This window comes from Carcharodon carcharias, assembly GCF_017639515.1.
Source record: "Carcharodon carcharias isolate sCarCar2 chromosome 29 unlocalized genomic scaffold, sCarCar2.pri SUPER_29_unloc_2, whole genome shotgun sequence".
In the NCBI taxonomy this organism is placed as follows: Eukaryota; Metazoa; Chordata; class Chondrichthyes; order Lamniformes; family Lamnidae; genus Carcharodon; species Carcharodon carcharias.
In genome coordinates, this window is record NW_024470665.1 from 3928466 (window position 1) to 3954004 (window position 25539).

Below are 25539 nucleotides of genomic sequence, written 5' to 3' on the forward strand. Positions count from 1 at the left end.
GAGAGAGCGAGAGAGAGGGACTGGGTGAGAGAGAGAGGGACTGGTTGAGAGATAGAGAGAGGGACTGGTTGATATAGAGAGAGGGACTGGTTGAGAGAGAGAGAGGGGAGGAGGTAGAGGGAGAGAGATGGCTTGGGTAAGAGAGAGAGAGAGGGACTGGTTGAGAGAGAGAGAGAGGGACTGGTTGAGAGAGAGAGTGGGACTGTTTGAGCGAGAGAGAGGGACTCGGTGAGAGAGCTAGAGGGGATGAGGTAGAGGGAGAGAGAGAGACTGGGTGAGTGAGTGAGTCTAACTGTTGTGTTTTTATTCTACTATATGGTGAATTGAAGGTAGTGATTCCTCTCCCTTTGAAAGTAACCCCGTTGTGGAGTCTCTCACTATGAGACTGGGTGAGAGAGGGGGAGGAAATTCTCGTTAAAAGAATGAGTTAAACTGCCTGTGAAAGGTAGCAGTGATATCTTATCTCAGGAAGAGAATGTTTATCAACATAAGTTTTTCAGAAGGATATTTCAAAATGATTAAAGAATATGAGTCTAAATTTAGACTAAATACATTTCCTCCCTGCTATGCTTCATAATTTCTCCATTCCATAGACCAACAGTAAGATAAAGATGAACAGTCACCTGGGGGTTTCTCTCTTTCTCTCTGTCTCTCTCTCTGTCTCTCTCTCTCTCTGTCTCTCTCTCTCGCTGTCTGTCTCTATCTCTGTCTCTAGCTCTCTCTCTTTCTCTGTTTCCCACTCTGCCCCTCTCTGTCTCTCTCTCTCTGGCTCTCTCTCTCTCGCTCTGCCTCTCTCTCTCAGTTACATGCTTTTTCCTTCATTTGATGCTTTCCCTAACTTCTCCAGTTAACCCCAGACGGTGGTTTCTGCCTTTAGAGTTTTTCTTTATTAGGAATATTCGTCTTCTGAAATACCCCCTTAAATGTCTGACACTGCTTCGCTATTGATCTATTCTCCCTAACCGAGTATCCCTGTTCACTTCAGCTAGCTCAGCTTTAATGCCCACATAGTTGCCCTTATTTAAGTTTAAAATACTAGTCTTTGACCCACTCTTCTCCCTTTCAAACTGGATGTCAAACTCAATTTCTTGTGGCCGGTGCTACTTGGGGGTGTTACGTCCACAGCCGATGTTACTTGTTGAGCAGACTTAATCTCAGAGGGAAACTTGTCTTACTGATCATAACGTGTTTTTTTTTTTGCATTTTTGAAACAAGGGGAAAACTACTGATCGCAGAAGCAGAGAATCCCAGTAGGATTTTAAAATTAAAAGATTTATTAACAAGAAGAAACAAAACAATTAAACACACAAGATTAAAATTACACAGTTACTAAACGCACAGCAGAAAACCCATTTGGTCAGACTTCTTGGCAACAGCTTCCCTATGGATTATTAACCATAAAAATCCAGTAATATTACCCAAAGCAAAAAAACTGCTGCCGCTTTAATAAAGGCACCCCACATGACTTCTCACTCTCTTCCACTCTACTGTGGAAATCCAAGAAAGTTCAGAAAACAAACTGATCTCTGAAAGCAAAGACTGATACTGGTTTGACTGGATGGCTGTTTCGAATTTCAAACCTTCGCTCAGCACAGAGCTGGTCTCAGGACATCCCCCACACACAGCCAACCTAATTCAACTAAGCATCTTTCCTTAAACATCTTTGTCCCTTTCATCTTAGATTCCATTGCTCTCAAACACCTTTTTAAACTCAACATTTCCAAAATATAAAAACCTTTCTGGCATTCCCATTGCCTCGACTGTCAGGTAAAATAGAGTTTAATAACCCTCCCTTGTCTACTTATGAAACATTTGTAAGTCATAAAAGTTCCTTTGTACTTCTAAACCCCCTTTGAAATTCAACAGCTGAAATGTCAAGTCCTTACTGATCACCTAATGCAAATTTTAAAACCCAACCTATTTACCCATACATTCAGCTTCGCTATAACCCCTCATTACACGTGTGTGCATCCAGCACCTGTACCTTTCATCTCTCAGGCCCCACAGAGAAGCTGTCTCTATGAATCTTCTCCCTGTTTAATTAATTATGGACATAGACACACACACACACACACACACACACACACACACACACACGAGCACGCACACACACATCCTTCTTTACAGTAAACTACCATATTCCCAAAATATTAAAAACAATCACATCCATCTTCACAATGAGTGACTTGGAGAGGAACCTCCAGGTGGTGGTGTTCCCCATGTGTCTGCTGCCCTTGTCCTTCTAGATGGTAGTGGTTGTGGGTTTGGTAGGTGCTGTCGAAGGAGCCTTGGTGAGTTGCTGCAGTGCATCTTGTAGATGGTACACACACTGCTGCTACTGTGCGTCGGTGGTGGAGGGAGTGGCGGGGCTGCTTTGTCCTGGATGTTGTTGAGCTTCTTTAGTGTTGTGGGAGCTGCACTCATCCAGGCAAGTGGGGAGTATCCCATCACACTCCTGACTTGTGCCTTGTAGATGGTGGATAGGCTTTGGGGGGTCAGGAGGTGAGTTACTCACTGCAGGATTCCCAGTCTCTGACCTGCTCTTGTAGCCATAGTATTTTATATGGTTAGTCCCGTTCAGTTTCTGGTCAATGGTAACCTCCAGGATGTTAATAACGGGGGTTCAGTGATGGTAATGTCATTGAATGTCAAGGGGTGATGGTTAGATTCTCTCTTGTTGGAGATGGTCATTGCCTGACACTTGTGTGGTGAGAATGTTACTTACCACTTGTCAGCCCCAAGCCTGGATATTGTCCAGGTCTTGCTGCATTTGGACATGGTCTGCTTCAGTATCTGAGGAGTTGTGAATGGTGCTGAACATTGTGCAATCATCAGCGAATATTCCCACTTCTGACCTTATGATGGAAGGAAGGTCATTGATGAAGCAGCTGAAGATGGTTGGGCCTAGGACACTACCCTGAGGAACTCCTGCAGTGATGTCCTGGAGCTGAGATGACTGACCTCCAACAACCACAACCATCTTCCTTTGTGCTGGGTATGACTCCAACCAGCGGAGAGTTTTCCCCCTGATTCCCATTGACTTCAGCTTTGCTGGGGCTCCATGATGCTACACTTGGTGTCTCAAAGGCAGTCACTCTTATCATCACTTCAGTTTAGCTCTTTTGTCCATGTTTAAACCAAAGCTGTAAGGCAGTCAGGAGCTGAGATCTACTATCTTTACAGCCACCTCTTTCAACAATCTGGGATGTAGATCACCAGGTCCAGGGGACTTATATACTTTAAGCCCCATTAATTTCTGTAGCACTTTTTAAAATGAATATTATTATCTTGAAGTCTCTCATTTACACTAGACCCTGCATCCTCGGTTCTCTGACTCTCCGTCACCATCATGTGGTTTGCTCTTTCGCTGCTTTACTGGGGGTTTGCTGTTCCTCTTTTTAAGCTCTGTACGCTTCACCACTCAAGGATTAGAGTCAAAGCTTTTTAATCGAAGCTGGGCAAGGGTTCATCGTTACATTGCATTTGGAATACTTCATCGGTAAGGTCACCTATCTGATTTGAAAATAGTTGTTTGATCGTACAGGCATTGAGTATTTGAGAAAAGAGAAATTGTAAATCACCAGAGCACATCAGGTAGGAAATCAGAAGTCCGGATTAATATGCTTTAATGCTGGATATTGCTGAAAAAAGACATTTTGTCGAAGATTCTCATCAGGATAATTGTAAGAATAGCAATGTCAGGAGAAACAATGACCCATAGAGTATAAAGTTGTTGCTTCCCCTGACATGGGTATTTTTGCAATTGTCCTGATGAATCCCAGATTAAAAGCTTTGACAAAATGTCTTCCTTCAGCAATTAGCCGGCATTAAAGCATATTCATCCGGACTTCCGATTTCCTACCCAATGTGCTCTGGTGATTTAAAAACCTTCTCCTTCTCCGAGGTGGACAATTTTGTGTTCAGTCTGGCCCAGGGGTCAGTCTGAACCGGTCTGGTGAAGTTGATTTTTGATCAGTGGACATTTAATAATTTCTTCACCAACACCCCCTTCCCCCACCAACCAACTACCCCCCACCCGGCCCCACCCCCAGCGCCGCCCCCAATCCCGCATTCCAGCTTTGAACGCTGTGAGGAAATCCAAGATGGGGCGCCGCCGTACGCTTTGCCTCACTGAGCCTTGTCGGGTTTTCGCTGCCTCCTTATGCAACGGTTTCTCCGATTCTTGTCTTTGAAGATTTTTTTCTTTTTTCTTTAGCAGTCGCCTTTTTCTGGGCTCCCCCCACCATATCTGAGGGTTGCTTTTTTTTGGGGGGGGGGTGGTGGTGGGGTTGCTAGTTTGGTTTTTAACCCTCCAAGCCTTTGAATTTCTCCAGCTCCAGCTTCTGTGAGGTTCTGTGTTTTTTTTCCCCCAGTGGATGTTGTGTGTTGCCCAGTGGTTCTCACAAAGAGGTTCTAAGCCTTTGTAAAGTTGAACATTAAGCGTTTATTGGCAGCACATAACGATGTACATCTACACAGAGTGTAGTCTAAGCTAGGAGCTGTCTCCATGCTTGTTTCTACACAGGTCTCTGTCCAATCCAAGGCTAACCTCGAGACTCAGGTTGTGTGCTCCTTTACATCACGCTGTGGGTGGTACTACACTCGGTGCCACATTAACCCTTACTACGCCAGACCCTTATGCTACCAGAGGGGGAGATGAGGAGGATTTTTTTTTGACACACAGCGAGTTGCTGTGATCTGGAAGGCGCTGCCTGAAAGGGCGGTGGAAGCAGATTCAATAGGAGCTTCCCAAAGGGGGAATTGGAGAAATACTTGAAACATTTGCAGGTCTATAGGGGAAAGAGGTCGTCGGGGGGGGGGAGAGTGGGGACTAATTGGATAGATCTGTCAAAGAGCTAGCACAGGCACAATGGGCTGAGTGGCCTACTCCCCTCCCTCACGGGTCTGATCTTAGATCATTTGTGAAACTACTTAAGCCAGTATGTTCATACTATCCATAGTCTGTGTGGACTCTTCTCTCTCTCACATATGTTTACACTTTTCCCTGTTTCTATCTCTTCCCATCTCTCTTTATTCATTTTGTCTCACCCTTTCTCTCTCTCCCACTTTCTCTCTCCATCTCTGTCTCTGTCTTCTCTCTCTCTATCCCTATATCTCACTCTCTTTCTCTCTTTTCGCCATCCTTATCTCTCCATCTCTGTCTCTCACTCCCTCTCTTTCCGATCTCTCTCTCTTTCTTTCTCTCTCTCTATCTCTCTTTCTCTCTCTCTGTCCCTTTCTCTCTATCCTTATCTCTCTCTTCCTACCTCTCTCTTTCTTTCTATCTCTGTCTCTCTCTGTCCCTCTCTGTCTCTTTCTCTCCAGCTCTGTCTCTCTCCAACATTCTCTTCCTTATCTCCCTCCGTCTCTGTCTCTCTCTCCCTCTCTCTCTATCTCTCTCTTCCTATCTCTTCCTATCTCTCTCTCTCTTATTTTCTCTCTCTGTCTCTCTGTGTCCCTCTCTATCTCTTTCTCTCCAGCTCTGTCTCTCTCCAACATTCTCTTCCTTATCTCTCTCTGTCTCTGTCTCTCTCTCCTTCTCTCTCTCTCTCCCTATCTCTCTCTTCCTATCTCTTCCTACCTCTCTCTCTCTTTCTTTCTCTCTCTGTCTCTCTCTGTCCCTCTCTGTCTCTTTCTCTCCAGCTCTGTCTCTCTCCAACATTCTCTTCCTTATCTCTCTCATTCTGTCTCTCCCTCTCTCTCACCCCTTCCCTCTCTATCTCTCCCTGTCACTCCCTCTCTCTCTCTCTTCTTCACTCTCTGTTCCCAGAAGATCATCTGGCGCACTAAGGGCTAGCAGAGGGGGTAAGACTCCCTCAAACAGGAATATAGCATGATGTTTGCTGATGCCTACGACCCCTGACATTGACGGTCGCAGACTCTGGGGACCCTCACATCGATCCCATCAGACGCTAACCTCACTGAGGCTGACACTGAGACATTGACCAGGACGCTACCGCTACCCCCTCACCCTAGCCCAGAGCCTAACCTGAGTAATGAAACACTCTCTCTCTCTATTTTCTAGACAAACAGGCACTGGGATGCAGATAAAGATGTTGGTGATTTTCCAGGTTGTTGCCATGCTGGGAGCCACAGGTAAGGACTTTAAGACAATTGTTCCAAACTCAAAAGCTTGCCAATATTTAACTTAATTCAATATAGTGCCCTTACGTTATTCTCTACAATGAATAAATTTAGCTGAGAATCCGTTGGGTTACAGAAACATAAAACATCCATTAGCGGCAAATACGGAGCACGGCACTGTGGGAGGGTCAGTGCTCAGTGAGTGCCGCATTGTCGGAGGGTCAGTACTGAGGGAGTGCTGCACTGTCAGAGGGTCAGTACTGAGGGAGTGCCGCACTGTCGGAGGGTCAGTACTGAGGGAGCGCTGCACTGTCGGAGGGTCAGTACTGAGGGAGTGCTGCACTGTCGGAGGGTCAGTACTGAGGGAGTGCTGCACTGTCGGAGGGTCAGTACAGAGGGAGCGCTGCACTATCGGAGTGTCAGTACTGAGGGAGTGCTGCACTGTCGGAGGGTCAGTACAGAGGGAGCGCTGCACTATCGGAGGGTCAGTACTGAGGGAGTGCTGCACTGTCGGAGGGTCAGTACTGAGGGAGTGCTGCAATGTCGAGGGTCAGTACTGAGGGAGTGCTGCACTGTCGGAGTGGTAGTGCTGAGGGAGTGCTGCACTGTCGGAGGATCAGTATTGAGGAAGTGCTTTCCTGTCGGACTGGTAGTGCTGAGGGAAAAGCTCAATGTCGGAGGGTCAGTACTGAGGGAGTGCTGTACTGTTGGAGGGTCAGTACTGAGGGAGTGCTGCACAGTTGGACGGTCAATACTGAGGCAGCGCTGCACTGATGGATGGTCAGTACTGAGGGAGTGCTGCACTGTCCAAGGGACAGTACTGAGGGAGCACCTCACTGTCGGAGGGTCAGTATTGAGGGAGTGCAGCACAGTTGGAGGGTCAGTATTGAGGGAGGGCTGCACTGTCGCAGGGTCAGTACGGAGGGAGTGGTGCACTGTCAGAGGGTGAGAACTGAGGGAGTGCTGCACTGACGGAGGGTCAGTACTGAGGGAATGCCGCACTGTCGGAGGGTCACTACTGAGGGAGTGCTGCACTGTCAGAGGATCAGCACTGAGGGACTGCTGCTCTGTCAGTGGGTCAGTACTGAGGGAATGTGGCACTGTCGGAGGGTCAGTACTGATGAGTGCTGCAGTGTCGGAGGGTCAGTATTGAGGGAGTGCTGCACTGTGGGAGGGTCAGTACTGAGGGAGTGCTGCACTGTGGGAGGGTCAGTACTGAGGGAGTGCTGCACTGTCGGAGGGTCAGTACTGAGGGAGTGCTGCACAGTCAGAGGGTCAGTACTGAGGGAGTGCTGCACTGTCAGAGGGTCAGTACTGAGGGAGCGCTGTACTGTCAGAGGGTCAGTACTGAGGGAGCGCTGCACTGTCAGAGGGTCATTACTGAGGGAGCGCTGCACTGTCAGAGGGTCAGTACTGAGGGAGTGCCGCACTGTCGGAGGCCAGTACTGAGAGAGTGCTGCACTGTCAGAGGGTCAGTACTGAGGGAATGCTGCCCTGTCAGAGGGTCAGTGCTGAAGGAGCACTGCACTGTCAGAGGGTCAGTACTGAGGGAGTGCTGCACTGTCAGATGGTCAGTACTGAGTGAGTGCTGCAATGTCAGAGGGTCAGTACTGAGGGAGTGCTGCACTGTCAGAGAGTCATTACTGAGGGAGTGCTGCACTGTCAGATGGACAGTATTGAGGCTTCCATTGCATTTCAAACCCAAACAATTCTGTTTGCTAGGGAAAGGGGGATGTATGGGTTTTTGAATGCAATTGGCACTACATGTCCTATCTGGCTTTCTGTAGTCAGGTGACCTCTGCCATTCTTTTCCTTTTTTTAAATTCATTCATGGGATGTGGTTTGCGCTGACTGGACCAGCATTTATCGCCCATCCCTAATTGCCCCTTGAGAAGGTGGTGGGTGAGCTGCCTTCTTGAACCGCAGCAGTCCATGTGGTGTAAATACTGTTAGGGAGGGAGTACCAGGGATTTGTCCCAGCGACAGTGAAGGAACGGCCAATATATTTCCAAATCAGGATGGTGAGGGGCTTGGAGGGGAACTTCTAGGTGGGGGTGTTCCCCATGTGCCTGCTGCCCTTGTCCTTCTAGATGGTAGAGGTCGCGGGTTTGGAAGGTGCTGTCCAAGGAGCCTTGGTGGGTCAATGAGGACATCACTCGGGAAGGAGCCATCATATAATCAATTGAATAAAGTCCTCTCTCTGTGAAGATACTGGTGCCGTTGAACACGAGACATAATTGTGCTAACTGTTGAAGCGATTTACCGATCTATGTTTCAGGAGCTCTGAATTCCACTAGTCCGACTGCCAACAACACGGATTCAATAGGATGGGGTGAGTCGATCACATTCTAGAGCGGAGGGAGAGATCCCATCACGGTCTTAGTTTTACTGTTATCATTATGAGGTGGTTCAATTTTACATGATCTCACTGGTTCAGAACTCAGTTTTACTTCTTCAGTATTTAAGGTGAGGTGAGAGTGACTGTCCTTGACATCGAGGCAGCATTTGACCGAGTGTGGCATCAAGGATCCCCAGCAAAACTGGAGTCAATGGGAATCAGGGGGAAAACTCTCCGCTGGTTGGAGCCATATCCAGCACAAAGGAAGATGGTTGTGGTTGTGGGAGGTCAGTCATCTCAGCTCCAGGACATCACCGCAGGAGTCCCTCAGGGTAGTGTCCTCGGCCCAACCATCTTCAGCTGCTTCATCAATGACCTTCCTTCCATCATAAGGTCAGAAGTGGGGATGTTCAATGATGGTTGCACAATGTTCAGCACCATTCACGACTCCTCAGATACTGAAACAGTCCATGTCCAAATGCAGCAAGACCTGGACAATATCCAGACTTTGGCTGACAAGTGGTGAGTAACATTCACACCACACAAGTGTCAGGTAATGACCATCTCCAACAAGAGAGAATCCAAACATCGCCCCTTGACATTCAATGACATTACCACAACTGAATCCCCCACTATCAACATCCTGGGGGTTACCATTGAACAGAAACTGAACTGGACCAGCCATATAAATACTGTGGCTACAAGATCAGGTCAGAGGCTGGGAATCCTGCAGCAAGTAACTCACCTCCTGATCCACCAAATCCTGTCCACCAATTACAAGGCACAAGTCAGGAGTGTGATGGGATACTCCCCACTTGCCTGAATGAGTGCAGCTCCCACAACACTCAAGGAGCTCGACACCACCAGGACAAAGCAGACCCGCTTGATCCACAAGCATTCACTCCCTCCAACAGATGAGTTCTTCCTGCACTGTCGGAGGGTCAGTACTGAGGGAGTGCTGCTCTGTCAGAGGGTCTGTACTGAGGGAGTACTGCACTGTCAGAGGGTCAGTACTGAGGGAGTGCTGCTCTGTCGGAGGGTCAGTACTGAGGGAGTGCTGCTCTGTCGGAGGGTCAGTACTGAGGGAGTGCTGCACTGTCAGAGGGTCAGTACTGAGGGAGTGCTGCACTGTCAGAGGGTCAGTACTGAGGGAGTGCTGCACTGTCAGAGGGTCAGTACTGAGGGAGTGCCGCACTGTCGGAGGGTCAGTACTGAGGGAGCGCTGCACTGTCGGAGGGTCAGTACTGAGGGAGTGCTGCACTGTCGGAGGGTTATTACTGAGGGAGTGCTGACCTTTCAGAGGGTCAGTACTGAGTGCGTGCTGCACTGTCAGAGGGTCAGTACTGAGGGAGTGTTGCACTGTAGGAGGGTCAGTACTGAGGGAATGCTGCACTGTCAGAGGGTCAGTATTGAGGGAATGCTGCACTGTCGGAGGGTCAGTACTGAGGTAGTGCTGCAGTGTCGGAGGGTAAGTATTGAGGGAATGCTGCACTGTCAGAGGGTCAGTACTGAGGGAGAGCTGCACTGTCGGAGGGTCTGTACTGAGGGAGTGCTGCACTGTGGGAGGGTCAGTACTGAGCGAGTGCTGCACTGTGGGATGGTCAGTACTGAGGGAGTGCTGCACTGTCAGAGGGTCAGTACTGAGGGAGTGCTGCACTGTCAGAGTGTCAGTATAGAGGGAGTGCCGCACTGTCGGAGGCCAGTACTGAGAGTGCTGCACTGTCAGAGGTTCAGTACTGAGAGAGTGCTGCGGTGTCGCAGGGTCAGTACTGAGAGAGTCCTGCACTGTCAGAGGGTCAGTGCTGAGGGAATGCTGCCCTGTCAGAGGGTCAGTACTGAGGGAGTGCTGCACTGTCGGCGTGTCACTACTGAGGGTGTGCTGCACTGTCGGAGAATCAGTACTGAGGGAGTGCCGCACTGTCGGAGGGTCAGTACTGAGGGAGTACTGCACTGTAAGAGGGTCATTACTGAGGGAGTGCTGCACTGTCAGAGTGTCAGTACTGAGGGAGTGCTGCACTGTCGGAGGGTCAGTACTGAGGGAGTGCTGCACTGTCAGAGGGTCATTACTGAGGGAGTGCTGCACTGTCAGAGGGTCAGTACTGAGGGAGTGCTGCACTGTCAGAGGGTCAGTACTGAGGGAGTGCTGCACTGTAAGAGGGTCATTACTGAGGGAGTGCTGCACTGTCAGAGGGTCATTACTGAGGGAGTGCTGCACTGTCAGAGGGTCAGTACTGAGGGAGTGCTGCACTGTCAGAGAGTCATTACTGAGGGAGTGCTGCACTGTCAGATGGACAGTATTGAGGCTTCCGTTTCATTTCAAAACCCAAACAATTCTGTTTGCTAGGGAAAGGGGGATGTATGGGTTTTTGAATGCAATTGGCACTACATGTCCTAAATGGCTTTCTGTAGTCAGGTGACCTCTGCCATTCTTTTCCTTTTTTTAAATTCATTCATGGGATGTGGGCTGCGCTGACTGGACCAGCATTTATCGCCCATCCCTAATTGCCCCTTGAGAAGGTGGTGGGTGAGCTGCCTTCTTGAGCCGCTGCAGTCCATGTGGTGTAGGTACACCCACAGCGCTGTTAGGGAGGGAGTTCCAGGATTTTGTCCATGTGGTGTAGGTACACCCACAGCGCTGTTAGGGAGGGAGTACCAGGGATTTGTCCCAGCGACAGTGAAGGAACGGCCAATATATTTCCAAGTCAGGATGGTGAGGGGCTTGGAGGGGAACTTCCAGGTAGTGGTGTTCCCCATGTGTCTGTTGCCCTTGTCCTTCTAGATGGTAGAGGTCGTGAGTTTGGAAGGTGCTGTCGTAGGAGCCTTGGTGGGTCAATGAGGACATCACTCTGGAAGGAGCCATCATATAATCAGTTGAATTAAGTCTTGTCTCTGTGAAGATACTGCTGCCTTTGAACACGAGACATAATTGTGCTAACTGTTGAAGCGATTTACCGATCTATGTTTCAGGAGCTCTGAATTCCACTAAACCGACTGCCAACAACACGGATTCAATAGGATGGGGTGAGTCGATCACATTCTAGAGCGGAGGGAGAGATCCCATCACGGTCTTAGTTTTACTGTTATCATTATGAGGTGGTTCAATTTTACATGATCTCACTGGTTTAGAGCTCAGTTTCACTTCTTTAGTATTTAAGGTGAGGTGAGAGTGACTGCCCTTGACATCGAGGCAGCATTTGACCGAGTGTGGCATCAAGGATCCCCAGCAAAACTGGAGTCAATGGGAATCAGGGGGAAATCTCTCCACTGGTTGGAGTCATACCCAGCACAAAGGAAGATGGTTGTGGTTGTTGGAGGTCAGTCATCTCAGCTCCAGGACATCACTGCAGGAGTTCCTCAGGGTAGTGTCCTCTGCCCAACCATCTTCAGCTGCTTCATTAATGACCTTCCTTCCATCATAAGGACAGAAGTGGGGATGTTCACTGATGGTTGCACAATGTTCAGCATCATTCACAACTCCTCAGACACTGAAACAGCCCATGTCCAAATGCAGCAAGACCTGGACAATATCCAGACTTTGGCTGACAAGTGGTGAGTAACATTCACACCACACAAGTGTCAGGCAATGACCATCTCCAACAAGAGAGAATCCAAACATCGCCCCTTGACATTCAATGACATTACCATCACTGAATCCCCCACTATCAACATCCTGAGGGTTACCATTGACCAGAAACTGAACTGGACCAGCCATATAAATACTGTGGCTACAAGAGCAGGTCAGAGGCTGGGAATCCTGTAGCAAGTAACTCACCTCCTGACTCCCCAAATCCTGTCCACCATCTACAAGGCACAAGTCAGGAGTGTGATGGGATACTCCCCACTTGCCTGGATGAGTGCAGCTCCCACAACACTCAAGGAGCTTGACACCACCAGGACAAAGCAGCCCCGCTTGATTGGCACCCCATCCACAAACATTCAGTCCCTCCAACAGATGAGTTCTTCCTGCACTGTCGGAGGGTCAGTACTGAGGGAGTGCTGCACTGTCGGAGGTTCAGTACTGAGGGAGTGCTGCACTGTCGGAGTGGTAGTGCTGAGGGAGCACCTCGTTGTCGGAGGGTCAGTACTGAGGGAGTGCTGCACTGTCAGCCGGTCAGTACTGAGGGAATGATGCACTGTCGAAGTGGTAGTGCTGAGGGAGCACCTCACTGTCGGAGGGTCAGGACTGTTGAACTGCTGTCCTGTCGGAGTGGTAGTCATGAGGGAACATCTCAATGTCGGAGGGTCAGTACTGAGAGAGTGCTGCAATGTCGGAGGGTCGCTACTGAGGGAGCGCCGCACTGTTAGAGGGTCAGTACTGAGGGAGTGCTGCACTGTCAGAGTGTCAGTACTGAGGGAGTGCTGCACTGTCAGATGGACAGTATTGAGGCTTCCTTTGCATTTCAAAACCCAAACAATTCTGTTTGCCAGGGACAGGGGGATATCTGGGTTTTTAAATGCAATTGTCACTACATGTCCTATCTGGCTTTCCGTCGTCAGGTGACCTCTGCCATTCTTTTCCTTTTTTTTATTCATTCACGGAATGTGGGCTTCGCTGGCCGGGCCCAGCATTTATTGCCCATCCCTAATTGCCCTTTGAGAAGGTGGTGGGTGAGCTGCCTTCTTGAACCGCTGCAGTCCCTGTGGTGTAGGTACACCCACAGCGCTGTTAGGGAGGGAGTTCCAGGATTTTGTCCATGTGGTGTAGGTACACCCACAGCGCTGTTAGGGAGGGAATTCCAGGATTTTGTCCGTGTGGTGTAGGTACACCCACAGTGCTGTTAGGGAGGGAGTTCCAGGATTTTGTCCATGTGGTGTAGGTACACCCACAGCGCTGTTAGGGAGGGAGTTCCAGGATTTTGTCCATGTGGTGTAGGTACACCCACAGCGCTGTTAGGGACGGAGTTCCAGGATTTTGACCCAGCGACAGTGAAGGAACGGCCGATATATTTCCAAATCAGGATGGTGAGGGGCTTGGAGGGGAACTTCCAGGTGGTGGTGTTCCCCATGTGCCTGCTGCCCTTGTCCTTCTAGATGGTAGAGGTCGCGGGATTGGAAGGTGATGTAGAAGGAGCCTTGGTGGGTCAATGAGGACATCACTCTGGAAGGAGCCATCATATAACCAGTTGAATAAAGTCCTCTCTCTGTGAAGATACTGGTGCCGTTGAACACGTGACATTATTGTGCTAACTGTTGAAGCGATTTACCGATCTATGTTTCAGGAGCTCTGAATTCCACTAAACCGACTGCCAGCAACACGGATTCAAAAGGATGGGGTGAGTCGATCACATTCTAGGGCGGAGAGAGAGATCCCATCACGGTCTTAGTTTTACTGTTATCATTATGAGGTGGTTCAATTTTACATGATCTCACTGGTTTAGAGCTCAGTTTCACTTCTTTAGTATTTAAGGTGAGGTGAGAGTGACTGCCCTTGACATCGAGGCAGCATTTGACCGAGTGTGGCATCAAGGAGCCCCAGCAAAACTGGAGTCAATGGGAATCAGGGGGAAAACTCTCCGCTGGTTGGAGTCATACCCAGCACACAGGAAGATGGTTGTGGTTGTTGGAGGTCAGTCATCTCAGCTCCAGGACATCACTGCAGGAGTTCCTTAGGGTAGTGTCCTCGGCCCAACCATCTTCAGCTGCTTCATCAACGACCTTCATTCCATCATAAGGACAGAAGTGGGGATGTTCACTGATGGTTGCACAATGTTCAGCACCATTCACGACTCCTCAGATACTGAAACAGTCCATGTCCAAATGCAGCAAGACCTGGACAATATCCAGGCTTGGGCTGACAAGTGGTAAGTAACATTCACACCACACAAGTGTCAGGTAATGACCATCCCCAGCAAGAGAGAATCTAACCATCGCCCCTTGATGTTCAATGGCATCACCATCACTGAATCCCCCACTAGTAACATCCTGGGGGTTACCATTGACCAGAAACTGAACTGGACCAGCCATATAAATACTGTGGCTACAAGAGCAGGTCAGAGGCTGGGAATCCTGCAGCAAGTAACTCACCTCCTGACTCTCCAAAGCCTGTCCACCATCTACAAGGCACAAGTCAGGAGTGTGATGGAATACTCCCCACTTGCCTGGATGAGTGCAGCTCCCACAACACTCAAGAAGCTCAACACCATCCAGGACAAAGCAGCCCCGCTTGATCGGCACCCCATCCACAAACATTCACTCCCTCCACCACCGATGCACAGTAGCAGCAGTGTGTGTACCATCTACAAGATGCACTGCAGCAACTCACCAAGGCTCCTTTCACAGCACCTTCCAAACCCACGACCTCTACCATCTAGAAGGACAAGGGCAGCAGACACATGGGGAACACCACCACCTGGAAGTTCCCCTCCAAGTCACTCACCATCCTGACTTGGAAATATATCACTGTTCCTTCACTGTCGCTGGGTTAAAAACCTGGGTCTCCCTTACTAACCGCACTGTGGGTGTACCTACCTCTTCAACTCTTTTGTCTGAGGGTCAGTGCTGAGGGAGTGCTGCACTGTCGGAGTGTCAGTACTGAGGGAGTGCTGCAGTTTTGTGGGAGTCAGTACTGAGTGAGCGCTGCACCGTCAGAGGGTCAGTACTGAGGGAGTGCTGCAGTTTTGTGGGAGTCAGTACTGAGTGAGCGCTGCACCGTCAGAGGGTCAGTACTGAGGGAGTGCTGCACTGTCAGAGGGTCAGTACTGAGGGAGTGCTGCACTGTCAGAGGGTCAGTACTGAGGGAGTGCTGCACTGTCAGAGGGTCAGTACTGAGGGAGTGCTGCACTGTCAGAGGGTCAGTACTGAGGGGGTGCTGCATTCTCAGAAGATCAGTTCTGAGGGAGCGCCACGCTGTCGGAGGGTCAGTACTGAGGGAACAGTGCACTGTCAGAGGGTCTGTACTGAGGGAATGCTGCACTATTGGGGGCCAGTTCTGAGGGAATGCTGTACTGTTGGAGGGTCAGTACTGAGGGAGTACTGCACTGTCGGAGGGTCAGTACTGAGGGAGTGCTGCACTCTCAGAGGGTCAGTACTGAGGGAGTGCTGCACTGTTGGAGGGTCAGTACTGAGGGAGTACTGCACTGTCAGAGGGTCAGTACTGAGGGAGTGCTGCACTGTAAGAGGGTCAGTACTGAGGGAGTGCTGCACTGTCAGAGGGTCAGTACTGAGGGAGTGCTGCACTGTCAGAGGGTCAGTACTGAGGGAGTGCTGCACTGTCAGAGTGTCAGTACTGAGGGAGTGCTGCACTGTCAGAGGGTCAGTACTGAGGGAGTGCTGCACTGTCAGAGGGTCAGTACTGAGGGAGTGCTGCACTGTCAGAGGGTCTGTACTGAGGGATTGCTGCACTGTCGGAGGGTCAGTACTGAGGGAGTGCTGCACTGTCGGAGGGTCAGTACTGAGGGAGCGCTGCACTGTCGGAGGGTCAGTACTGAGGGAGTGCTGCACTGTCGGAGGGTCAGTATTGATGGAGTGCTGCACTGTCGGAGGGTCAGTACTGAGGGAGTGCTGCACTGTCCGAGGGTCAGTACTGAGGGAGTGCCGCACTGTCGGAGGGTCAGTACTGAGGGAGCGCTGTACAACTGTAGCCAAACTACTTTTATATTCCATCCCCCCTTCTGATAAACAAAGATTCCATTTGCCTTCCTGATCACTTGCTGCATCTGCATACTAACCTTTTGTGATTTATGTACCAGGACACCCAGATCCCTCTGTACCTCAGATTCCTGCAGCCTCTCTCCATTTAGAAAATTGGTTCCTTTTCTATTCTCCCTGTCCAGGTGGACAGGTTGACATTTTCCTACATTATGCTCCATCTGCTAATTTCTTGCCCACTCACAACCTATCCATGTCCATTTGCAAACTCCTTATGCCCTCTTCACAATGTACCTATGTGTCATCAGCAAATCCAGCAGCTACACATTAGGTCTTGTCATCCAAATCATTGATATAAATTGTAAATAATTGTGGCCCCAGCGCTGATCCCTGTGGTACTCCACTCGTCGCATCTTGCCAACCTGAAAGTGACCCACTTATCCCTATCCTCTGTTTACTCGTAGTTACCCAATCCTCTATCCGTGCTAATATGTTACCCCCTACACCATGAGCTCTTACTTTGATGTGGCACCTTCTCAAATGCCTTCTAGAAATCTAAGTACAGCACATCCACACGTTCCCCTTTATCCACGTTACTGGTTACTTTTCCAAAGAACTTAAATAAATTAGTCAAACATGATTTCCCTTTCACAAAACCATGGTGACTCTGCCTGATTACATTGAGATTTTCTAAGTGCCCCATTATAACCCCCTTAATAATAGATTCCAGCATTTTCCCTATTGCAGGTGTTAATCTAACTGGTCTGTAGCTTCCTGCTTTCTGTCTCCCTCTTTTCTTGAATAGAGGAGTTACATTCCCTATTTTCCAATCTGATGGGACCTTTCCAGAATCGAGGGAATTTTGGAAAATTAAAACCAGTACATCCACGATCTCAGCAGCCACTCCTTTTTCGATCCGAGGATGAAGTCCATCAGCACCCGGGGAATTGTCAGCTTTTAGTTCTAATAATTTTCTCAGTCCCCCTGGGGATCGGAATTGTTTTAATTTCCTCCCTCCCTCCCAGCTCCTGATTCACAATTATTTCTGGGATGTTACTCGCATCCTCTACAGTGAAGATGCAAACTATCTGTTCAACTCATCCACCATCTGCTTATTTTCCCATTATTAATTCCCCGATCTCACCCTCCAGCCTTTTCCTTTTTAAATACCTCTAGAAACTCTTACTATCACCTTTTATATCTCTAGCTAACTTTTTCTCCTACTCTAATTTTACCCTTATTATTTTTCAGCAATTCTTTGTTTTTTTTTGGATTCTGTCCAATCTTCTGACCTGCCACTCATCTTTAAGGAATTGTACGCTTTTATTTTCAAATTTCAGTTCCTTCGTTAGCTGTGGATGATGTGTTTGTCTCTTGAACTCTTTCTTTCTCACTGGAATGTATCCTTTCTGAGTATTCTGAAATATCCCCTTGGTTGTCTAACACTGCATCTCTACTGACCCGTCCCTTCACCTAATTTCCCAATTCATTCAGGTCTGTCTTCACACCGTCATAATTACCCTTAGCTCAGTTCAATCCACTAGTCTTAGGCCCATCCTTCCTCTCTCCAAAATGAGTACAAAATTCGGCCTTGTCATGATCACTGTTGCTGAGTGGTGCTTTTGTACTGAGGTCATCAATTAAACCTGCCTCTTTGCACACACCCTGGTATCTGGTAACATGCTTGTAAATTCACCCAGTGTTATGAAGTAATTTCCTGGTTTATGTTTCAGGGACCACTGATTCAACCACTCTGACTACCAACACCAAAAGCCCACAGAAAATTGGTGAGTCTACCTCCTTCTAGAGCTCATACAGGGGGAGGTCCCAGCACAGTGTTACTTTTAAAGTTTTCATTGCAGAGAGCAGTGGGACGATAAGATCACGCTAGTTCAAAACACAATTTGAATACTTTAGGGCATCGTGTTATAATTCAGCGACACCCCATCCGCACACATCCACTCCCTCCACCACCGACGCACAGTAGCAGCAGTCTGTGTACCAAAAACAGGATGCACTGCACCAACTCACCAAGGCTCCTTCGACATCACCTCCCAAACCCACGACCTCTACCATCTAGAAGGACAAGGGACGCAGACACATGGGGAACACCAACACCTGGAAGTTCCCCTCCAAGCCACTCACCATCCTGACTTGGAGGTGGCAGGGAGTCACATGGAGATAAACGGAAGTGGGAGTGTGTTACGGAAGTTTAATGACAAATTGGGAGAGGGTTCATAACTACCAGTATAGAAACCAAATTGGAAGAGAGTTCATATCTAGCAGTATAGTCACCAAACTGGGAGAGGGTTCATATCTACCAGTACAGACAACAAATTGGGAAAGGGATCATATCTACCAGTATAGACAAAAAATTGGGAGAGGGTTCATATCTAACAGTATAGTCACCAAATTGGGAGTGGGTTCATATCTACCTGTATAGACACCAAATTGGAGAGGGTTCATACCAACCAGCATAGACAGCAAATTGGTAGAGGGTTCATACCTACCAGTATAGATATCAAATTGGAAAGGGGTTCATATCTACCAGTATAGACTCCAAATTGGGAGAGGGTTCATATCTACCACTGTAGACACCAAATTGGGAGAGGGTTCATATCTACCAGTATAGACACCAAATTGGGAGAGGGTTCATATCTACCAGTATAGACACCAAATTGAGAGAGGGTTCATATCTACCTATAGACACCAAATTGGGAGAGGGTTCATATCTACCAGTATAGACACCAAATTGGGAGAGTGTTCATAACTACCAGTATAGACACCAAATTGGGAGAGGGTTCATATCTACCAGTGTAGACACCAAATTGGGAGAGGGTTCATATGTACTAGTATAGACACCAAATTGGGAGAGGGTTCATATCTACCACCATAGACACCAAATTGGGAGAGGGTTCATATCTACCAGCATAGACACCAAATTGGGAGAGGGTTCATATCTACCAGTATTGTCACTAAATTGGGAGAGGGTTCATACCTACCAGTATAGACACCAATTTGAGAGAGGGTTCATAACTACCAGGAAAGACACCAAATTGAGAGAGGGTTCATATCTACCAGTATAGACACCAAATTGAGAGAAGGTTCATATCTACCAGTATAGACACCAAATTGAGAGAGAGGGTTCATATCTGCCAGTGTAGACACCAAATTGGGAGAGGGTTCATATCTACCAGTATAGACACCAAACTGGGAGAGAGTTCATATCTACCAGTATAGTCAACAAGTTGGGAGAGGGTTCATATCTACCAGCAGAGACACCAAATTGGGAGAGGATTCATATCTATCATTATAGACAACAAATTGGGAGAGGGTTCATATCTACCAGTATAGACACCAAATTGGGAGAGGGTTCATACCTACCAGTACAGACACCAATTTGAGAGAGGGTTCATAAGTACCAGGAAAGACACCAAATTGAGAGAGGGTTCATATCTACCAGTATAGACACCAAATTGGGAGAGGGTTCATATCTCCCAGTATAGACACCAATTTTGGAGAGGGTTCATATCTAACAGTCTAGACACCAAATTGGGAGAGGGTTCATATCTACCAGCATAGAAACCAAATTGGGAGAGGGTTCATACCTACCAGGATAGACAGCAAATTGGGAGAGGATTCATATCAAACATTATAGACACCAAATTGGGTGAGGGTTCATATCTACCAGTATAGTCACCAAATTGGGAGAGGGTTCATACCTACCAGTATAGACACCAATTTGAGAGAGGGTTCTTAACTACCAGGAAAGACACCAAATTGAGTGAGGGTTCATATCTACCAGTATAGACACCAAATTGAGAGAAGGTTCATATCTACCAGTACAGACACCAAATTGAGAGAGAGGGTTCATATCTACCCGTACAGACACCAAATTGGGAGAGGGTTCAAATCTACCAGCAGAGACACGAAATCGGGAGAGAGTTCATGTCTACCAGTATAGACACCAAATTGGGAGAGGGTTCATACCTACCAGTATAGACACCAATTTGAGAGAGGGTTCATAACTACCAGGAATGACAGCAAATTGAGAGAGGGTTCATATCTACCAGTATAGACACCAAATTGAGAGGGACGGTTCATATCTACCAGTATAGACACCAAATTGGGAGAGGGTTCATATCTACCAGTATAGACACCAAATTGAGAGAAGGTTCATATCTACCAGTACAGACACCAAATTGAGAGAGAGGGTTCATATCTACCCGTATAGACACCAAATTGGGAGAGGGTTCAAATCTACCAGCAGAGACACCAAATTGGGAGAGGGTTCATATCTACCAGTATAGTCACCAAGTTGGGAGAGGCTTCATATCTACCAGTATAGATACCAAATTGGAAGAGGGTTCATATCTAACAGTATAGTCACCAAATTGGGAGAGATTTCATAACTACCAGTATAGACACCAAATTGGGAGAGGGTTCATACCTACCAGTATAGACACCAATTTGAGAGAGGGTTCATAACTACCAGGAAAGACACCAAATTGAGAGAGGGTTCATATCTACCAGTATAGACACCAAATTGAGAAGGACGGTTCATATCTACCAGTATAGTGACCAAATTGGGAGAGGTTTCATATCTACCAGTATAGACACAAAATTGGGAGAGGGCTTATATCTACGAGTATAGACACCAAATTGGGAGAGGGCTCATATCTACCACTATAGACACCAATTTTGGAGAGGGTTCATATCTACCAGTCTAGACACCAAATTGGGAGAGGGTTCATATCTACCAGCATAGAAACCAAATTGGGAGAGGGTTCATAACTACCAGGATAGACACCAAATTGGGAGAGGATTCATATCAAAAAGTATAGACACCAAATTGGGTGAGGGTTCATATCTACCAGTATAGTCACCAAATTGGGAGAGGATTCATACCTACCAGTATAGACACCAATTTGAGAGAGGGTTCCTAACTACCATGAAAGACACCAAATTGAGTGAGGGTTCATATATACCAGTATAGACACCAAATTGAGAGAAGGTTCATATCTACCAGTACAGACACCAAATTGAGAGAGAGGGTTCATATCTACCCGTAAAGACACCAAATTGGGAGAGGGTTCAAATCGACCAGCAGAGACACCAAATTGGGAGAGGGTTCATATCTACCAGTATAGTCACCAAGTTGGGAGAGGCTTCATATCTACCAGTATAGATACCAAATTGGAAGAGGGTTCATATCTAACAGTATAGTCACCAAATTGGGAGAGAGTTCATATCTACCAGTATAGACACCAAATTGGGAGAGGGTTCATATCTACCAGCAAAGACACCAAATTGGCAGAGGGTTCATATCTACCATTATAGACACCAAATTGGGAGAGGGTTCATATCTACCAGCAGAGACACCAAATTGGGAGAGGGTTCATATCTACCAGTATAGTCACCAAGTTGGGAGAGGGTTCATATCTACCAGTATAGACACCAATTTGGAAGAGGGTTCATATCAACCAGTATAGTCACCAAATTGGGAGAGAGTTCATAACTACCAGTATAGACACCAAATTGGGAGAGGGTTCATACCTACCAGTATAGACACCAATTTGAGAGAGGGTTCATAACTACCAGGAAAGACACCAAATTGAGAGAGGGTTCATATCTACCAGTATAGACACCAAATTGAGAGAGAGGGTTCATATCTACCAGTATAGACACCAAATTGGGAGAGGGTTCATATCTACCAGTATAGACACAAAATTGGGAGAGGGTTCATATCTACGAGTATAGACACCAAATTGGGAGAGGGTTCATATCTACCAGTATAGACACAAATTTGGAGAGGGTTCATATCTACCAGTCTAGACACCAAATTGGGAGAGGGTTCATATCTACCAGCATAGAAACCAAATTGGGAGAGGGTTCATAACTACCAGGATAGACACCAAATTGGGAGAGGATTCATATCAAAAAGTATAGACACCAAATTGGGTGAGGGTTCATATCTACCAGTATAGTCACCAAATTGGGAGAGGATTCATACCTACCAGTATAGACACCAATTTGAGAGAGGGTTCCTAACTACCATGAAAGACACCAAATTGAGTGAGGGTTCATATATACCAGTATAGACACCAAATTGAGAGAAGGTTCATATCTACCAGCAGGGACACCAAATTGAGAGAGAGGGTTCATATCTACCAGTATAGACACCAAATTGGGAGAGGGTTCATATCTACCAGCAGAGACACCAAATTGGGAGAGGGTTCATATCTACCAGTATAGTCACCAAGTTGGGAGAGGGTTCATATCTACCAGTATAGACACCAAATTGGAAGAGGGTTCATATCAACCAGTATAGTCACCAAATTGGGAGAGAGTTCATATCTACCAGTATAGACACCAAATTGGGAGAGGGTTCATACCTACCAGTATAGACACCAATTTGAGAGAGGGTTCATAACTACCAGGAAAGACACCAAATTGAGAGAGGGTTCATATCTACCAGTATAGACACCAAATTGAGAGGGACGGTTCATATCTACCAGTATAGACACCAAATTGGGAGAGGGTTCATATCTACCAGCAGAGACACCAAATTGGGAGATGATTCATTTCTACCATAATAGACAACAAGTTGGGAGAGGGTTCATATCTTCAATTATAGTCACCAAATTGGGTGAGGGTTCATACCTACCAGTATAGACACCAATTTGAGAGAGGGTTCATAACTACCAGGAAAGACACCAAATTGAGAGAGTGTTCATTTCTACCAGTATAGACACCAAATTGAGAGAAGGTTCATATCTACCAGTATAGAGAACAAATTGAGAGTGAGGGTTGCTATTTACCAGTATAGACACCAAATTGGGAGAGGGTTCATATTTACCAGCAGAGACACCAAATTGGGAGAGGGTTCATATCTACCAGTATCTCACCAAATTGGGAGAGAGTCCATATCTACCAGTCTAGACACCAAATTGAGAGAAAGTTCATATCTACCAGTATAGATACCAAATTGGGAGAGTGTTCATACCTACCAGTATAGATACCAAATTGGGAGAGGGTTCATATCTACCAGTATAGACACCAACTTGGGAGAGGGTTCATATCTACCAGTATAGTCACCAAATTGGGAGAGGGTTCATACCTACCAGTATAGACACCAATTTGAGAGAGGGTTCATAACTACCAGGAAAGACACCAAATTGAGAGAGGGTTCATATCTACCAGTATAGACACCAAATTGAGAGAAGTTTCATATCTGCCAGTATAGAGATCAAATAAGAGAGTGTGTTCATATTTACCAGTATAGACACCTAATTGGGAGAGGGTTCATATCTACCAGTATAGACAACAAATTGAGAGAAGGTTCATATCTACCAGTATAGACACGAAATTGGGAGAGGGTTCATATCTACCATTATAGACACCAAATTTGGAGAAGCTTCATAGCTACCAGGATAGACACCAAATTGGGAGAGGGTTCATATCTACCAGCAAAGACACCAAATTGGCAGAGGGTTCATATCTACCAGTATAGACACCAAATTGAGAGAAGGTTCATTTCTACCAGTATAGAAACAAATATGGGTCAGGGTTCATATCTATGAGCAGATACACCAAATTTGGAGAGGGTTCATATCTCCAAGTTTAGACACCAAATTGAGAGAAAGTTCATATCTACCAGTATAGACACCAAATTGGGAGAGGGTTCATACCTACCAGTATAGACACCAAATTGTGAGAGGGTGCTTATCTACTAGTATAGACACAAACTTGGGAGTGTGTTCATATCTACCAGTATAGAGAACAAATTGAGAGTGAGGGTTGCTATCTACCAGTATAGACACCAAATTGGGAGAGGGTTCATATCTACCAGCAGAGACAACAAATTGGGAGAGGGTTCATATCTACCAGTATAGTCACCAAATTGGGAGAGAGTTCATATCTACCACTCTAGACACCAAATTGAGAGAAAGTTCATATCTACCAGTATAGATACCAAATTGGGAGAGGGTTCATACCTACCAGAATAGACAACAAATTGGGAGAGGGTTTATATCTGCCAGTATAGACACCAACTTGGGAGAGGGTTCATATCTACCAGTATAGTCACCAAATTGGGAGAGGGTTCATACCTACCAGTATAGACACCAATTTGAGAGAGGGTTCATAACTACCAGGAAAGACACCAAATTGAGAGAGGTTCATATCTACCAGTATAGACACCAAATGGAGAGAAGTTTCATATCTGCCAGTATAGAGATCAAATAAGAGAGTGGGTTCATATTTACCAGTATAGACACCTAATTGGGAGAGGGTTCATATCTACCAGTATAGACAACAAATTGAGAGAAGGTTCATGTCTACCAGTATAGACACCAAATTGGGAGAGGGTTCATATTTACCAGCAGAGACACCATATTGGGAGAGGGTTCATATCTACCAGTATAGTCACCAAATTGGGAGAGGGTTCATATCTACCAGTCTAGACACCAATTTGAGAGAAAGTTCATATACCAGTATAGATACCAAATTGGGAGTGTGTTCATACCTACCAGTATAGACACCAAATTGGGAGAGGGTTCATGTCTACCAGTATAGTAACCAATTTGAGAGAGGGTTCATAACTACCAGGAAAGACATCAAATTGAGAGAGGGTTCATATCTACCAGTATAGACACCAAATTGAGAGGGACGGTTCATATCTACCAGTATAGAGACCAAATTGGGAGAGGGTTCATATCTACCAGCAGAGACACCAAATTGGGAGATGATTCATATCTACCATAATAGACAACAAATTGGGAGAGGGTTCATATCTTCAATTATAGTCACCAAATTGGGTGAGGGTTCATACCTACCAGTATAGACACCAATTTGAGAGAGGGTTCATAACTACCTGGAAAGACACCAAATTGAGAGAGGGTTCATATCTACCAGTATAGACACCAAATTGAGAGAAGGTTCATATCTACCAGTATAGAGAACAAATTGGGAGAGGGTTCATATCTACCAGTATAGACACCAAATTGGGAGAGGGTTCATATCTACCAGTAGAGACACCAAATTGGGAGAGGGTTCATATCTACCAGTATAGACACCAAATTGGGAGAGAGTTCATATCTACCAGTATAGACACCAAATTGAGAGAAGGTTCATATCTACCAGTATAGACACCAAATTGGGAGAGGGTTCATATCTACCAGTATAGACACCAAATTGGGAGAGGGTTCATATCTACCAGTATAGACACCAAATTGGGAGAGGGTTCATATCTACCAGTATAGTCACCAAATTGGGAGAGGGTTCATACCTACCAGTATAGACACCAATTTGAGAGAGGGTTCATAACTACCAGGAAAGACACCAAATTGAGAGAGGGTTCATATCTACCAGTATAGACACCAAATTGAGAGGGAAGGTTCATATCTACCAGTATAGAGACCAAATTGGGAGAGGGTTCATATCTACCAGCAGAGACAACAAATTGGGAGATGATTCATATCTACCATAATAGACAACAAGTTGGGAGAGGGTTCATATCTTCAATTATA

At 46.7% G+C, this 25539-nt stretch overlaps 1 protein-coding gene across 1 annotated transcript in view; it reads left to right on the forward strand.

Moving 5' to 3' along the window:
- Positions 1 to 25539, forward strand: part of LOC121274034 (scavenger receptor cysteine-rich type 1 protein M130-like) — a 743215-nt gene that overhangs the window by 602485 nt on the left and 115191 nt on the right. Inside the window, exons 2-6 of the mRNA XM_041181166.1 lie at positions 6026 to 6096; positions 8363 to 8416; positions 11390 to 11443; positions 13642 to 13695; positions 17743 to 17796. Coding sequence (XP_041037100.1) covers positions 6042 to 6096; positions 8363 to 8416; positions 11390 to 11443; positions 13642 to 13695; positions 17743 to 17796 — 271 coding nt within the window. The 5' untranslated portion in view covers positions 6026 to 6041. The remainder of the gene's footprint in view (positions 1 to 6025; positions 6097 to 8362; positions 8417 to 11389; positions 11444 to 13641; positions 13696 to 17742; positions 17797 to 25539) is intronic.